Source organism: Heliangelus exortis, chromosome 1, assembly GCF_036169615.1.
Source record: "Heliangelus exortis chromosome 1, bHelExo1.hap1, whole genome shotgun sequence".
Classification (NCBI taxonomy): Eukaryota; Metazoa; Chordata; class Aves; order Apodiformes; family Trochilidae; genus Heliangelus; species Heliangelus exortis.
Window position 1 is genome coordinate 119,938,265 of NC_092422.1, and position 16,789 is coordinate 119,955,053.

Below are 16,789 nucleotides of genomic sequence, written 5' to 3' on the forward strand. Positions count from 1 at the left end.
TAAAAATGTTGCTGTTCATAGAAGATGTGAAAGCTCCAAGACAAGGGGGCAAAGGGATACTCACCTCACAACAGGCAGCATCTTAAGGCTGCATAATGGACATTTCCCTAATGTCCCCAGTTAAGATCACGTTGAGTGCTCTCTCCATTAGTCTATTAGTTGCTGCAGGGGTTAAAAGGGGGAAAAATCTCTCCCATTAATCCCAAAAGAACACACTTGAACTTAGGACAGGGCTCATGATTCAGTTTCAGTCATAGTAAGGGATCCAACTATATGTGCAGGAGGGTAAGCTGAACTTACACACTTACCACTTAGTGGACTGCACTGGCACCACCCAGTGCAGCAGCTTATGGGAACATCCTGCTTTTTGCTATATTCTGTAAAGAGAAGACTAGACATTTAGCTCACCAAGATATTGCTAGAAGCCTGGCTCCTCTAGACACTTTACAATGCCAAGATTGGTTTCGTTTTGTTTGGGTCTTGTTGGGGTTTTTGTTTGGTTGGTTGGTTTTGGATTTTTTTGTTTGTTTTTTTATTTTGGTTTTCTTTTCCAACTAGCCCAATGTCCCACAGGAAATCTGCAGCACACAGAATTTTCTCTCCTAGGGAAAAGGATTGGTATATTGCACTTAAGCTCTCTCCCTGAGTGGCCAGTCCCAAGTCTGGAAAACGAAGTTTTTCAAGAGGCATTGGCAACAGATGCTCTATCTCTGTACCTCTGAGATGCTTTCTGGACTGAAGAGGAACCCAGATTGCAAGCACTTACAAGGCATGACAGCTACAGTCACCAGGCTGCAGACATCCCTCTGGCATAGACTCCACTGACTGCACTAAGTACACACCCACTTTTCCCAGTTACCTGAAGGTATGTCTCCAGAGCAGTCCACACTTTCCAGTCCTTTAGTTGAGCACCTTTCTTCAGATACTCTGTTATCCTTTCCTCCCGACACTGTGAACTAAGTGCCTTATGGGCCTGATGCCTGGGAATCCCCAGAACCTTCTCATGAACATAGACAGACCAGAGGTTGCAAGTGGCTTCTGTGGTATGAGGGGGAAACTCCCATGCTTGCTGCTGTTGATTGTGTCCCAGTTCATGGATAGGACCCCAAAGACCAGTAGTTTTCATGTGCTTTGTGTCCAACATCTCCTTCACTGCATCTAGGTGGCCCATGATGGGGTAGCCAGAATGCATCCAGCCTGCAGCAAAAACAGGTACCAACACATGCCATAAGTGCTCACCTCTATACCTCTTAGACATAAATGACTGTGGAGTTTTTTTTCTAGGGCCTTTCCTTCATCATACAAACCATGCTAAATTACCACAAATGACATTTTTTTCCCTCTGCAAGATGAAGAAATACTACAAGTTTCACTCTAGCAAATAGAAAACTAAGCAATATAAAGGTAGTACTGAACTATCAGGTAAGCACACTTCCACCCTTTTTATACATAAGCATACACTCATGGTTGGACTGAGGCTGAGAATTTAGGATGTGGGAAAAAGCCTGAGAGGCTCCCAGAATACACCTGACTTCTCACAAACTGAACACAGTTGACACCAACCCAACCATTCAGTAATGAGATTCATCACCCTGGCAGAACTCGAGCCTTCCTGTGGAGAGTGTGGATACTGCAGGCTGCACTCCAGTAGCCAGCAGCGTGGAGGAGACCCATGGAAGTTAGTTTGTCATGCTTAAGGGCTGCAGAGCTTCTCATGCTTAAGCCTGTTCTTAACCTCACAGAACAGCTATGCTATAAACAACTCCTTAGCATCATGCTAGGCAGGAATCTCGCACTGCAAAGGATTTTACTCATGTCTCCTAGGTGTCTTCATCCCTGATTTGTCCTTGAAGATTCGCAAAGCTTCATACAAGAGTCACCTCCCAGAACTCAAACCCTTATTGTAGAAGGGGGTAAGCAGCCCTTTAGACTCACTATATAAAGAGCCTGCACAGCAGACTTTGACTGAATTCTAAGCTTACAGACTAAAAAAGCTGGAGAAAATGAATGGCAACTCCCTTCCTATAGGAACTATTTAAGATCTTGAGCTCCCTCTTTTTCAGCAAGAGGGATGCATGCATTTAGCAGCCACTGGCACACAAAAAGTTCCAGACCATTTAGTCCACCCAAGACAGAGGGGAATTTTTCATCTGAAGACTATGATCTTTTAAAATGGCACTTGCTCAGAACTTAACACTCCCAAGATGTACAACAAATTCTTTCCATGTGGCTTAGCAAAGGGCATCATCGGGGTTCATGCCAAGCCCTTGTCTCATTGTGGTGTGATGAATTTAACCAATTTATTTTGAAAAAGAACTAAACGAAACTTCTATTGCAAAGTTCCCTATTTCCTATCTGACTCTAGATCAAATGCACTCAGTTCATAACTTGAAAAGCTGGGGAGGGAGAGCATCAGCTGCAAAACTATAAACTCATGAGCTTCAACAATTATATTTGTTCTGCTTTTCTGTTGCCATAATCTCAGGCATGTTTTTCCAGCTAAGCTTAGCCCACAGTAACCTTTGTGCAGCCTGTCTCCAGAAGGTAGGTGCACACAGGTTTAACAGCTGTCACTGAATGTGTGAAAACAGTCCTGTGGCCAAGGCAGGGAAAAAACAGAAATCAGCACAGCATCTCCCAGATGTACTGACTCTGCAATGCATTCAGGAGGCAGAATGAGTAAAAGCCACTGCAGTCAGCAGCTCTGCCTTTTCACCTACCCAGGCAGCAGAACAGCTAAGTGAGAAAACACCAGTTTTGAGAGCAGGGAGGAATCTGATAGGGTCAGTACCTTTTTTTGCACAATTATGCAATGGTCTCAGTCACTTGACACCTTACAGATGTTCAGTGTGACTCTAACAGTAACCTTAAAGGAACAGACAACGCTACTAGAGGCCACCCCAGCTCTTAACCCCCTGAGAAAGCCCCATGGCAATGTACCTACCACATGAGATCTGGACATCTGTTACAATCCTCTCCGGCCTTGGGAATTTTGTTGGTGTGGCTGCCAGTTTGCTTATTGCCACCATGATCTCATTCCACAGGGTCAGCAGTGGCTCTGGGTTCTCCAGGTGGCGGATGCTCTCCGATGGCACAGTCAGGATGAGGTTCTCAGCAGCCAGTTCTGCCCAGGGAGCAGGGTAGTGCCGGATACAGCTCCTCCACTGCCTTTCACAGGTCTCCCCTACATTGACAATGAAGTAAAGGGGTTAAAGCACAGCTCTGACTTTTGATCACACTCCGAGAGGTCAACCTGGAGAAAGAGACTGCAGTTGTAAATTATCTTGGAAAATGGTATGTGGCAGTTGTGTGACTGGTGGATGTTAACTAGTTTATCCTCATCCTGTGCTTGGGAAATTTTCTCAGGCTCTTTTATGGATGGGAGACAGCTAGAAGAGGACTGGCATATACCAAAGCAGTAACATACTAGGATCCCTGTTTTCCATCTGAGAACAAGCATCAGGTTTCTCCAGTGTCTCTTGATGGCCTCATTTCTTTTTCTGCAGCAGAAATTTCCTGTTTCATGTGACAGCCTTGGTTTTGTTTAGTTTAATAGAAGAGCAAGAAGAAACTGCAAACAGAAAGGAGAGAGAAACTGACAGAAAACATGGGCAATTCAGCAGATTTACTGTAAGGACTAGTGATGGCCACATGGGATCACAGTAAAGCAGGCAGAGAGCAAGGCAAGTTTTCTTGTGGCAGAGGTCAGTTGGTCTCCCTCCAACTCAATGGTTTCCATCGGAATTACAACTCCAAGCTCCAATAAACGTTGATTTGGATGAACCCTGCCCATTTTGTGACATTTCCCTCACGTATGTTCTGCAGGTACAGATATAGCAGGCACAGAGTGACCTACCCAACAAAGCAAGGAAACTAAATCTAGGTATTCCTAAACCCAGGCATTTCTAAAACATTCCAAAGTACAGATCATCTTTCCTTTTGGTCAGAGATAGCAGTTCCTGAGAGCAACACTAAGGAGGAAAGACATCAAGGTAAACAAGCATACCAAGCCTGAAGAAGGGAGCTCTGACTGCCCCTTCTACTGTGATGGGCACTTTCCCCAGGACACTCCCTGCTGGCAGGACGATGTAAATGAGACCACCCCAGAGGCAGGAAAGGGACTGTTTCTGGCAGGCAATATCACAGGTGCGTATCACCACTGGGGCCCGTTTCAGCTCTGTGGCTTGAGAGAGGTCATCTGAGTGACATCCAATCTGCACCTGGCAAACAGAAGAGCAGGAACAGCTGGTCAGAGAGCTCCAAGTACGACCTGGCAGAATGACCGTGACACACTGAGTTATCTGCTGCAGCACTGCTCTTCCAGGGCATGCACACAGAAGCAGTCTTCTGACTCCAGCCTAGCTAGAACTTTCGGCCTACGGTGACCAGAAGCAGCAAATGCACTGAAAGAAGCTGGCTAAGTTGAGTGCTATCACTGTCTCACAGCTTTACAGCTTCACTCCCATTACTATTGAGTCAGCTACATCCAGCAGCTCAGGGTACTGCAGTGACTTCTTTCACTGTACTTGCATTGATCATTTCTTTCCCCTTCACCAGCATCAAAGGCACATCCAGTAACATGAGTTGGAGAGATATGATCACTGATTGTTTCTTTCATTGTCTCCTCCACTTTCCTCATACAGTAAGACAGACAGCATGTGGCTGCAGGATCAGACAGTTAAAGTCTGAGTTAAATTTGCATTTCAGCTGCCGGGAATTCACAGTAAAAAATATCCAAGCAGGTAAGCATTTATCTGCTTTGAATTTTGCAGAGAACAGGATCACAAGTAATCTTATATGCAATCTTGATTTATCTACATAAGCAATAGTGACAGCACTGTGAAAATATGAGACAGCTGGAGAGACAGAATTAAATTTGCTGGACAGGAAATCACCTTCACCAGTTCTCTTTGCACAAGATAAATATATCTGCCTTCAGGTAGCAGCCCGATTATCCCACCAGCACACAGATATAAGAGGAATGCAACACAAGAGTGGGAAACAAGGTGAAAAATTAGGACAAGGCAGGGAAAGCGCCACAGGGGGGCAGCAGTAGGGAAGGACTGAAAAAATCTGAAAAGGCGACAAAACGCTAGAGGAAAGCTGCCTACAAGCTATTTTTGAATGCTCACCTTACAAATGCATCCGTGTAAACAGAAGCCAAAGCAGAGACAGCTTACCTTCAGACCAGCACCGACCACCAGGCAAGGGAATGTTATAACTGCAGTATGCCCTTCAGGGAGGTAGAGTCCTGTGCTCCTCCAGGCTGTCTTACCTAAAATAAAACACAATCCTAAACAGTCAAGAACTTCTTCAACTTTATTTCACGGATTCTGGAGATTTCATACTGCAACAGAAGAATATTCCATCATTTTCTTTCCTGTTGCTCCACAGTCACAGAACTATCTCATGTTTTACTCGACCTATCAGAAAGATAGTTTTAAAGCAACAGGATAGAAGCATGAATATCACACCATTAACAAGCAAACCTACCCAAATTTGAATTTCTGGAAATGCCGAGCTTAATGGTGTTACTACTGGTATCTTCTAAAGATAAGTATCTTCTAAAAATAAGAAGGAGAAAAAAAAAAAAGAAACCCAAAACCCACCACCTTCTACCACTCAGATTCTCTTACCCTAGAGCCCTCATAAGAGGTGCATACTGGGGTTGTATCAAGCCCAGTTGAAGTTGTAACAGTCATAAAACATGTTCTAAACAACAGGCTGACAGTCACATTACATTTTTCCTTACTGACTGGACCAGCACAAACTGAAGCCTGCATTAATTCCAATTTCTAGCTGATTGAAGTTATAAGTCTGAAAGAACTGTCCTGTGCTAGGTGTAAGATGGGTATGACACCATACTGCTACAATTCAGCCTGTTTTCTAGACAGTCTTCCCATGGTAAGACTCCACTGCCAGGATCACTGTAAAAAAAAAAAAAAAAATCTCTGCCATTCTCTTTTTTTTTTTTTTTTTTTTTTTTTTTTGTGAAACAACACATATTCTGGGTATTTCTGGTCAAACAAAATACAGTGTTCAGTCCAGTACATTCAGTTCAGCCAAGCCTAATGATTTTCCCCTTTTGTCCTGACTCATTAGTGTTAAAAGGAGTTATTCCACAACTTTTCTCGCTGCATATCCTCTGCACTCAGACACTGCCTCTCCAGAACAGTCTCCTTTATCTCATTAGAAGTTTGCAAAGAACTCCTCACAATCATATTACAACACACACAAAAATTAAAAAAAATATTAATTTGTCTGTGGGTAACAGTTTAATAGTGGAAAACCTAAAGGTTAAACATACCAGTTGTGAGCAGGAAACTCAGCAAAGTTGTATAGATGCAAGGCCTAACCTTAGACAAATAATTTAGGATGCAATTACCACTCTTGACACTCTGGCCTCAGCGATGGTGTCAGCCCAAGAAATTCTCATCATGCTTCCAGCCTCTTGTTCTCACCCCCAAAATCAGACCTGCACTCTATCAACTGCGCTAACAAAAAAAGTTGTGAAACTGTGTCGTAACTTAGGCTGAAATTATCTAGATAAAAAAGAAAGCTTTTGTTCCTAACTCCAGTCTCTTCATAGGATGGTGTCATCGATGGCTGTATCAACTATGGTCACAAGAACCTGCACAGTGGAGCCCAGAGTTTCTCAAGGAGGCTTTCTTAAGGTCTTCACAAGACCCTTCAGCATAGGGTTTTGTGCTGTGCAAGTACCCTAAAGGTGCCTCTGTTGGGTGGTTCTTCCCCTCCAAGTGCTTATGCAGGAAGAGCAAGGAAGTGGGACTTTCACAAGATGTATCAGAGAGCTAAAATCAGATCTGGCCACAAAACCAGCCTGTCAGCCACACACAGGGGTCAGCCTCCTCACAAGCCCGCAATGAAACCACACATCCGTCCCCAAGTTCAGACACACACAGACACACGCACACTGAGGATGGGTGCCCCACCAATCCCAGTAAGAGAATGCCTCAGAAGGATGGGAGATACACTCCTCACCTGGGTTTGTGCCATCAATTTCCACAGTGATGGGGCAGGCACAGACCTCGGTGGCAGATTTCTGCACCAGGGCCGAACTGTCCATGGTAGTGAGGGACAGCTCAGTGGCCATGCAGAGCAGGACTGCTTCTTTGGAATTGCTCTTGACGGGGCAGTGCTTATTGACGTGTGGGAGCCCAGACCTCTGAAGCACTTTGATCAGGATGCGGTGGAGCGAGGCGTAGGCGGGGCAGCCGTCGGCCGGGATGTGCAGGAAGGCGGCGCAGTCTTGAGAGAGCCTTTGCAGCCAGTCCACCAACGGGGCCTGGAGCTCCTCCTGCTTCTCTACGTGCCTGTTGAAAAGAGCCAGAGCTCTGCGGAAGTGGTAGTGCTCCCCGGGACCCAGGGCTGGGTGCTTGGCTGCCTGGACGCTCTGCCCCAGGATGCTGATCCCAAAGCGGTTGAGGATTTTGTTGCCAGGATATTCTGCCACGGCCGCTTTGCCACGGTTCTGGGAAGCCCAGTACCAGGCCTGGCCTCCGATGAGTAGGCCACCTCCCTCTGCCACGAAAGCGTGAATCCTCTCCGCCTCTCTGTCACTGTAAGAAGAGCAGCAGTACACGCTGATGTCTCCTGTCAGCTGTGACACCTGGGACCTCACCTCCTCCGGAGGAAGGAGGCTGCACAGTTTCTTCAGGCTGGCATCAACACCCACCAGCCCCTTTCTCCCGGCGTCCAGCCAGTGGACAGCATTGAGCAGGAATCTGGCCAGCTTTGGGGAAAACAGCTGACTCTCGTGGGTTGCCACCACAACACGGCCCCGGCCGTAGCGCGCCGCAGCCAAGAGGCAGCGATGTGAGCTGTCCAGGCAGAGAGGGAAGGAGAGCAACCCGTGTACCAGCAAGATGGAGGGCATGCCCCCTGTCACCAAATCCAGCTCTGACACACCATGCAGGAGAAACTCAGCATCAAGGGTGAGGTTGGCCTGGTGCCTGCAAAACCAAGAGGGGTCCAGGTTAGCCCCCATCGCAGAACACTTCCCACAAAAGGTCACCTTGCTCCATCCCTGCCTCTTCTTCCTCCTAGTAAACTATGCTGCAAGTCCTTCCACTAAAGAAAAAAAATACCTATTTTTCCTCTTTTCAAAGCCTGCTTTTGCAGTAATGCAAATCTGTAAGAATCTCAGAACTCAAAGAAAAAAAGAGAGAGACAGAAGAAGTCAAAGGCAAGTTTCTAGACCTCTGACTTTGAAGAGCAGCTAGAAAATCTAAGTCGCAGAAACTCAAGAATCAAGACATTTCATGTTTTTTTGAACTGTGGGTTGAAATTGCAAATTATGTGGGATGCACGTGTCCTATAACAGAAACTTTCCCTGCTCATCTCATCATAGTAATAATTATCAAGTAGAAACCCAGAAGATTTCTCTGTGTCTTCTCACAGCTTCTGCCACCATTGAGAACTGAATAAAGGATAGCAAGGCCAGATGGGCAGGATGGACAGGCAGATAAACATCTGGGCAAATAATGAGTGACTAGAAGCTGAATCAGGGCTTTAACATATAGTCCTCACATTACCACTAGTACGTCTCCTTAACATAAAGATTATATATGAAGGGCCCTCTTATCTCTGCTATTTCCTTATAACTCCTTTATGTCACTATGGAGAAAGACAAGTTGAATTATTCTCACTTGCCTTGTTTAAACTTTCTCCTGGATCTGCCTTTTCTGACAGTTTTCTTCCAAGACTGGAAAGAAACATGCTACAAGGCCATTGCAGACAACTCAACAAGAGTAATTACGGTGCCCTTGTGCATGCCCATAGGACAGGAATTAAATCTGCACCTCTCCTGTGTTTACTGCTTTATTAAGACCCTTTGCTACACAGAGTATGAACCTAGGCATACAGCACTGCACCTGCCTTATAGTGCAGTTGATACCATGGGTTAAGCAGAGGCCAGCAGGAAGGCCCAGATGCACAAAGCTGATGTGCTCAATAGGAAACAGGTATCTCAACTTCTCTGTGGCTCTGGATCCAATAAAAAGTCCTGTAAAAGCACAGTAAACAAGGTGTAGTTCCCTATTAGATACCGTTTAAAGTCTTGTTAATTGCCGTGTAATTTTCATTTGTTGAATTCTCTACCTCACTCCTACTTCCATGCACTGCAGGTGGGAACAAGAATCAATCAGCAAATTTTACTTCATTTGCTAGTTGTGTCCTAAGCAAAGTAGAGCTTTCTACTACCTTTATTGGGAAACAGATTGAGCATGCAGAGAGTAACAAATGCAATTATGTGTTTGAAAATCATATAAATTTAGTATTATATTTCCACAAGGAAAAGGCTGTAATAGAAAAAATCTGCAGGGAAATTCATCGTAATTGTAGCAGTTTTGACTACAGTGAAATGAAGCTGCCATGGAGAGGAAGTGCAGCCACACTGATACTCCTCAGAGAACCTGCTGTGCAACTCACCAGAAAGTGATGTTAGGCATGGTATGGCACACTTGCTGTCAAAGGGAGGTGGAGGAAGACAGCAGAGCAATGCCCAGGATTCTGCTGTGCAATATGAGTCACAGCAGCCCTGACTTTTACACCTGCTGCTCCAGGACCCATGGGGCCATACTGGAATCTCCAAATGAACTGGAAGCATGGAGATTTCCTGCCCACAGCCTGTCCCAGAAGCTGAGAAGAGGGGTAGCACTCAGCTCACCCCCTCAGCCTTCACCACTCCCTGGGTTTCACCTGTAGAAGGTGAATTTCTTCCAGTAACAGGCTAGACAGGTTTAGCAGGTGCCAGCCAGAGCCTGCAGCAGAAAACAGGCCTGGCACTACATCTCCAGCCTGGCTTTGAACTATGTGTAAGATTCCCTGCATGCAGACACATCTGGGGAGAAGGGGAGGAGTTCCTCTTCCTGCCCCTGTCCCTGGTGTTACTGGGTGTGTTGCACTCAGGCACACTTAGTCAGGCAGACTGCTCTAAGAGATGGCTCCCCTTAACTCTTTCCCCTTGAATTAATTCCCCAAGCCCAGCCCTACTGCTCTGGAAACAAAGACACCATTCTTTCTAATTGCAAACAGCAGGAAGGTCCCCCTTAAATTGTCCCACATCCTGGTTATTAAAGGACATACATTTATCATCATCATCCTTATCTCTCACCTCAATAATCTTCTACAAACACCTTACCTGCATAACCTGATCAGTTGTTTAAATAGAGAGCAATTCAGATACTCACGAGACAACCAGGGCAATCTTGGGAATCTTCTTGGCAACTTTGAAGATGCCTTTCTCCACAGCGTTGCCTGTGAAGTACACACCAGCCACACTGGTCACGTAGTTCCCAGGGAATTCAAACAACACCTTCTCATTGCCATGTTGACTTGCCCAGTGCCAGGCCTGGCCACCAATGAGCAGCCCTCCACCTTCCTTCACAAAGCCAACAAAGTCTTTTGCCCGTGTGCTGTCATAGGCATCCATACAGTACACCCCCAGGGAGGAGCTGAGCTCTGCCCCAGCCTGTACTTTGATGCCAGCCCTGAGCAGCAGCTCGGAGAGGGCATCTAAATGAGGATGGACCCCAACAAGGGCTTTGGGGGAAGGCTTGAGCCACTCCACAGCATTTTTGAGGAACTGGGAAAACTTGGAGTCCTTCAAGATTCCCTCGTGGGAAACAACCACCATTCGGCCCTTCCCATACTGTGAAACAGCAATCAAAACCTGCTTCTTAGAGCTCACAAGGATGGGGTAGGCATCCTCTCCAACAAGTAGCAGCTCGCAAGGAACAAAACCACCAGTGAAGTTCCACGGCCCAACACCATCCACTAACAGCTCATAGGTGTCAGAAGGTTTCATCTTCAGGTCACTCCTATCTGTTGGAGACAAGATCAACATTCATAACAATATGGCTCTACAATAAAGAACAGCTCTAACAATCCTGTGGGGGCATTTCTTTGCTCTCTAGTAGGAACTTCAAACAAATGGGCATAATTTACCGAAAGCAGCCTTGTGGACTCAACTTCTTCAGGGATTTGGGACTTTTGGTTTTTTGCCTGTCTGCCTTTGTTATCACACTGCTTACCATTTATTCAGAAGTGACAAGCATAACAAGATGGAGGCGAAGAAAGTGACCGTTTCAAATTCTGCTATGCATCATGCTGGAGAACAGTGAAATAAAGGTATACACTGTTCCTGTGAATTTATCTGGAGAGGGAACGTGCCAAAGGCTCCAGAAATCTACTAGGAACTTGTCTGGTGGAGGTGGTTTACATGGAAATAGACAAAAAAAGACCTTATAAACAAAACACATGGCATAATTCAAACATGCAGTTCACATTTTAGCTCCACGCAGTTGCTGCAAGGTACTATTCCAAAGTTTTCTACCTCTGTTTAGGTACTGTAAGACCTTGCTTAGTATTAGGACAAACCATAAGTGGAAAAAGAGTCAGGAGAAGTGAAGACAAGAAGCTCCACTGGAAGAACTGTAAGTTTAAGTCACACAGAGTCTAGGAGAGCAGGTCTGGGCACAGGAGATTCATGCCCTAGTTCCCAGATCTGAACTGCCACATGATCCCTTTTCTGTAGATTTGTTTTCACCTGTTTTTCTATCTACAAAGTAAAGAAGGTGGTACTGACCTCAATAGCCAAGTCCTTGGAGAACTATGGGTGACAAGTGCTCTATTTAGGCTCCTTCAGTTGGGAAGTTTGACTTAGCTCTTCAGCAAAATTATCTTCACTGAGCTGGAGATGCTGTGACAGTGCAAATAGGAAGATTTTGAGGCAGAAAGCATACCTTAGTCCCACCCAGCTCCTGTGTTTCAAGATTCACATGGCTGACCTGGAACACGCCTTTGGCAAGGGAAGGAGCTGCTCCAGGGTGGGGCTAGCCCTTCTGCTGGCAGCATCCTGTGCTAACACTAAACTGGTGTTATCTGGTTTTAAGATCTCATATTTGGCTACCCTGGAAGCAAATCCTTAGCATGCAAACACAGGAAAATTAAAAAACCCTGACGAAGCAGCATCCTCGATTCGGAAACTTTTCCCCCAGCAACCAGATGAAGAATGAAAGTATCATTTCTGTGGTTTATCCACTGGACATGCCTGGAAGCTCCAATTTTTCACCCAAACTTTTGTGAGACTCCACTGTTGTTTGCTGATGATGAACACATGACAAAAACTAAGTTGCCAAGTAATTTAGCGCTGGCCATGACTGAATCCCAGCTTTGTTTCCTTGGGTTTGAATAAGCTCCACATTTAAAGGCAAATACAAGATGGATTAGTTGGTTTGCCATGAATCATGCAACAAAGTAGTAACATTGCTTGGGAAAACTTTAAAAAGTTGTTTTTGTTTTGTGGATTCTGTGGATTTAATACTAATATATCTATACTGATATGGTACAGGGGAGAGGAAAATCAGGTGGACAGTTTCACCAACTTGTCCTCTACCTGAGGATTACCCTACAGGACTACACTTGAAGTAAGTTCAGTAAAAAACAACCCTTACTTGTTAGCCCTCACCCTTCTTTTTACCACGGAATTTGAAAGCACCCATCCTAGACTCCAGTCCCACAAAAGAATGGCTGCTTCCTGATGCTTATCCACAACAAGGTGTGGCTGTCCTGGGAAGGATTTCAACTCTCTTAAGTGAATGCAATTACCATCACATAACATAATTTCTAATTTCTATATAATTACAGTTTCTCACCCTTGTATTAACCACTTAAGCATGGAGGGAAGGCAGTAAATGCACTCATTACTGGAGTGCATTTAGACTCATTAGACAACTACAGGCAAACTCCTCATTCTAGAGAGAAAAGGGAGAAGACACAGCAGGGACAGAGAATGCTCATGCCTAAGAAGAATTGCAGGGCACCACAGAAGACTGAGCTGTTTCTCTGTCATGTCAACCAGGAGAAAACAGCAAGTAGCTCCAAGCACACACAGAAGGAAGAGGAAGATCTTGGCTCCTAGCTGCCTGTCTTAAGAAGTGCAGATTCTCCATGACAGTGTCTAGGACAAGTCAAAGACTCAATTTTTTTCTGTTCTCTCCTGCCTCTTCCACATCTTGTCTCCAGACAGCTCTCGCTCCTCACAGACTTGAGAATATTAAGAACAATTATTGAAGCACACATTTAGAAATCCTGCCAGATGACTCCTAGCTTTAGTATCTCTCAAAAAGAGACCAAAAAAATGATGGGAAGGTATCAGGACTTCATTAAAAACAGACTTAAGATCCCATCATTTGCTATCCAGAAGCCATCACACCCAAGCAAAAGGGATGTGGCACACAGGCAGCAATACCCCTTGGTCCACTCAGGAAGAATATTTCTGGGTGACAGATGACCTGGGGGAGATGCTCTGCAGGTGAATAAAGGAACAGATTTTGTGTGTCAAGTGGTCATGCACTTTGGGGTAAGTCCTTAAAGGTCCCTGAAAAGCCTGTGAGGATCTTCATGAGCAAGAAGTATGGGCTTATACAATACCTAACAGGACCAAAGGCACAGGGAAAGCCACTGGAGTGGATCACTTGTTAAGAACACAGGCAGTCTGAGAGTAACATGATTCCTAGGGATTTGGCTGCTCTTCCTGAATACTGTACCCAGTAAAGAACTGGGGGGGCTCTTACTTCTTAACATGTTTATCAACAAATTGAACACAAAGAGGAATGCTGACATTTGGCATTTGCTGAAGCTTGTCTCTTCAGTTATACTCATTATGTCTGTTCATCATCAACAGTATTTTAAACTGAAACAAGGTAGATTTAGATTGGACACAAGGAAGAAATTTATGATGAAGGTAGCAAGACATGGACATCATGAAAAGACTTTCTGTGACACAGCTGGAAAAATCGGATGGAGAAATGAGATGCAGGCAAGCAAGAAAGCTTTCATGGGAAACACAAAGTTGGAAAAAAAGTCAAAAAAAGCCCTTTTAATGTTACATAACAAAAGTCAAACAAACAAAGACAAATATGTCAAAGGGAAATAGTTAGAGAAAAAGCAGATTAGGTTGCAAAATTCATGACAACTCTAAAATTACAAATAAAAGCTATATCCTCCAAAAGCAGCATCACAAAAAGCTCCAAGAGTGTATTACTTCCAAAAGTGGTTGTTGATATAAACCAGGTGGGGAAAAACATAATTCATACAGATTGACAGAATCAGATTGTCAAAGCCATCTTAGGTCAAGAAAGCAATTACCAAAGTAAGTTACAGCATTGATAAATATGTCTATATATATATATGTTGGGGTTTTTTTACAATTATAGGATTAGAAGCTATTAGAAAACAGACCAAAAACTGATAAAAACATAAACCCCCAAACATTTTTAGTAAAAGAGAAGCAGAATCAATCAGGTAATTGCCATCTGTAAGTACTGTTATTGGTCTTATTTTCATATGGCACTTTACAGAGACAGATTACAAAACACTACAATTTCCAAGCCTGGTTAAATGCTGCTATGTCTTAAGAAGCAGGAATTACCCATCCTTCCTGGTGGTATTAACATGCACACAGCATGGTATACTCACTGGCTTAGAGGATGCAAAGAAGTTGGCAAGCTGAGTTTCTCAACATGCATCTGTCCACAAGTCTTTAATTATTTTTAAAAGTAAAGCAATGAAATAAAAGCAGCCAATGACATCTGAGTGTTTTTAAATAATTTTGCATTCAGATTGATAATTAACATCTTAAGTAAAATGAATTTTATTAACTTCCTATGAACTGAAAGGGCTGTGACCACTACAGTGATACACTAAATCTGGAATAGATGTCTATACAAAAAAACTGCTCTTTAGTCTTTTTAAAACTCTAAGAAGGAACTAAAAAGGACCGCACGTATCATGTAAATCAAATTACCAAGTAATAGAAGGTAATGTGCAGAAGCATGGGAGATCATAACCCTACTAGAAAATAATTCTAAAAACCTGAGGACTTGCCAAAATGTAAATCCTATGGACTATAGTTTTAGAAGTGCTGATATTTGTGGGTGAACAAGGAGAAGAGCATCTAGGAATCTCCAAGAACTGCAGTTACAAGCTCTTTGCCAATCCCGCTGGCGGGCCTGAGTTTCATTTGCATGCCTGCTACATAACAGCTCAGATTATTTCCCTTTAATGTTGCTAGGCTCTTAAGATGGGGATGAGTGTAACACCACAGTTTTCACTTGAAAAGAGAAGTGGTGTAATGCTCTTTGCATGAGAGCCATGGCAATCTACTACAGTCTGCAGTGATGTGGTAACGAATGATGAAAAGCAACACCTTCATCTTTTTTAAACTAAAAGGATAGCACAGCTTTTGTTTTGCTGTATACTGCCAGGAAGCAAGTGAAAGCAGGGATAGTGGCTCAGTTCACCGAAGCCAAGAATGAAACTTGACAGGGTGTAACTCAGGTGGTAGGCGTGGCTGACATCCTTAATGGCCCATCACAGATGTATCACACGAACTAGTGGTGTAGGGTTAGGCTGATGAAGATCTGTGCCCTACAGTGGACTTTAAGGTTTTCACCACCTAATTGCGACAAAATGTGCAATTCACATCATCTTAAAAACGCATCCTCCTCATCATGCCCCAAACCTTAAATGCAACAAGTATTACAAGCTATCCCCTATCTCTTAAACCACAGTCTTTTCCAATCCGGTGTCTGCTGAACAGAGAACCCTGCATCACACGAACCTCTGCCCTGACGTGGCAATCGGGTTCGGAAAAGCAGCAGCTCTGGAGCCGCTGCACATCAGCTTGTGGAACTCCTTCCTTTTACCTAAACCGACTGCTTTTGTTGCCGAGGGATCAAACACTGAGCTGGAGGTGCAAAAGCAGAAGGCACGCCAGAAGGCGTTTGTCTCCGCCTCAGCCGCTCGGCGGTGTGCGCGATCCGGCCGCGGCTGCGCAGCCTCAGCTCTTCTGATTCGAGCCGAGGTTGGGCTGCAGGGCGCAGGGCTGGGGTGCTGCTCGCCCAGGGCCCGTCGGGAAAGCGGGAGGAGAGCGAGGAAAGTTCACGAAGGGCCGGGAAAGGTCCGCGGAAAGATGCTGACCCAGAGGGGAAAAGCGCAAAGCTGTGCGGGGCGGGGTGGGCAGCCGGTGTTCATGGCTTTCAGTGCAATACTTATTTATACGATTGACAAGATCATGGTCTGATTTTACATCACTGGAATTATTTGGCCAGAAGTAGCACACAGTCCGTGATGCCAGGTATGCCCTGAACCTAAATTGCTAATTGCTCTACACTTATTCATATTCAGAGTGCATCTTTTTGCTGAAGCGTCCCCAAATATTCCAACAGCAGGTGGAGGTACAAAACAGTGCTACTCACCCTAATGGTGCAAGACATGCAAGACACAGCACTTACACTCTAACCCCTAAGTGAATCTTCACCTTTTCTAATCCGTGGTAACAAAGCGTTTTCAAGCACATGGTTACTAAAGCGGACCCCCAGCCCGGCAAGGTAAGGGATGCCCGAGCTGCACCCCACCTGCCGGCAACTCGCTTCCGTGCTTGTTCGTACGACCTTCCCTGCAATCCTCCATCACAGCGGGGCGGGCGAAAATAAAACGAGCTCATTGCGCCTGCAAAGGGCCGGTACCACCGCGGCGGCAGGAGGGATTGCTTTTACCCTGAGTGAAGCTTTTACCCCAGGAAACGCGGGGAGAGTCTCCCCCTGCCTGCCGGACCGGACCGCGCCAGGCCGGACCCCCACCCCAAGCACCACCTGCAAGAGGTGAACGTTCCCGCCCCCTGCGCCCAGCGCTGCGCGAGGGCGCCCCCCTCCTCTCGCGAATAAAGTCTTCCTCTTCTTCTTCTTCCTCCTCCTCCTCGCCC

The 16,789-nt window shown here is 45.1% G+C and overlaps 1 protein-coding gene across 13 annotated transcripts in view; it reads right to left on the bottom strand.

The window, feature by feature from the left end:
- The window catches only part of TCAF2 (TRPM8 channel associated factor 2), a 28,733-nt gene extending 11,949 nt beyond the window's left edge, over positions 1–16,784 (bottom strand). For 3 of the 13 annotated variants that reach the window (XM_071762409.1, XM_071762417.1, XM_071762341.1), the window contains exons 1-9: positions 15,327–16,662; positions 11,811–11,946; positions 11,609–11,722; positions 10,212–10,845; positions 7,003–7,973; positions 5,181–5,275; positions 4,007–4,220; positions 2,945–3,184; positions 860–1,197 (exon numbers count right to left, since the gene is read on the bottom strand). In XM_071762409.1, coding sequence (XP_071618510.1) covers positions 860–1,197; positions 2,945–3,184; positions 4,007–4,220; positions 5,181–5,275; positions 7,003–7,973; positions 10,212–10,828 — 2,475 coding nt within the window. In that variant the 5' untranslated portion in view covers positions 10,829–10,845; positions 11,609–11,722; positions 11,811–11,946; positions 15,327–16,662. The other 10 variants (XM_071762392.1, XM_071762441.1, XM_071762385.1 and 7 more) reach the window with 10 other exon arrangements.
- Between the last annotated feature and the right edge of the window lie 5 nt (positions 16,785–16,789).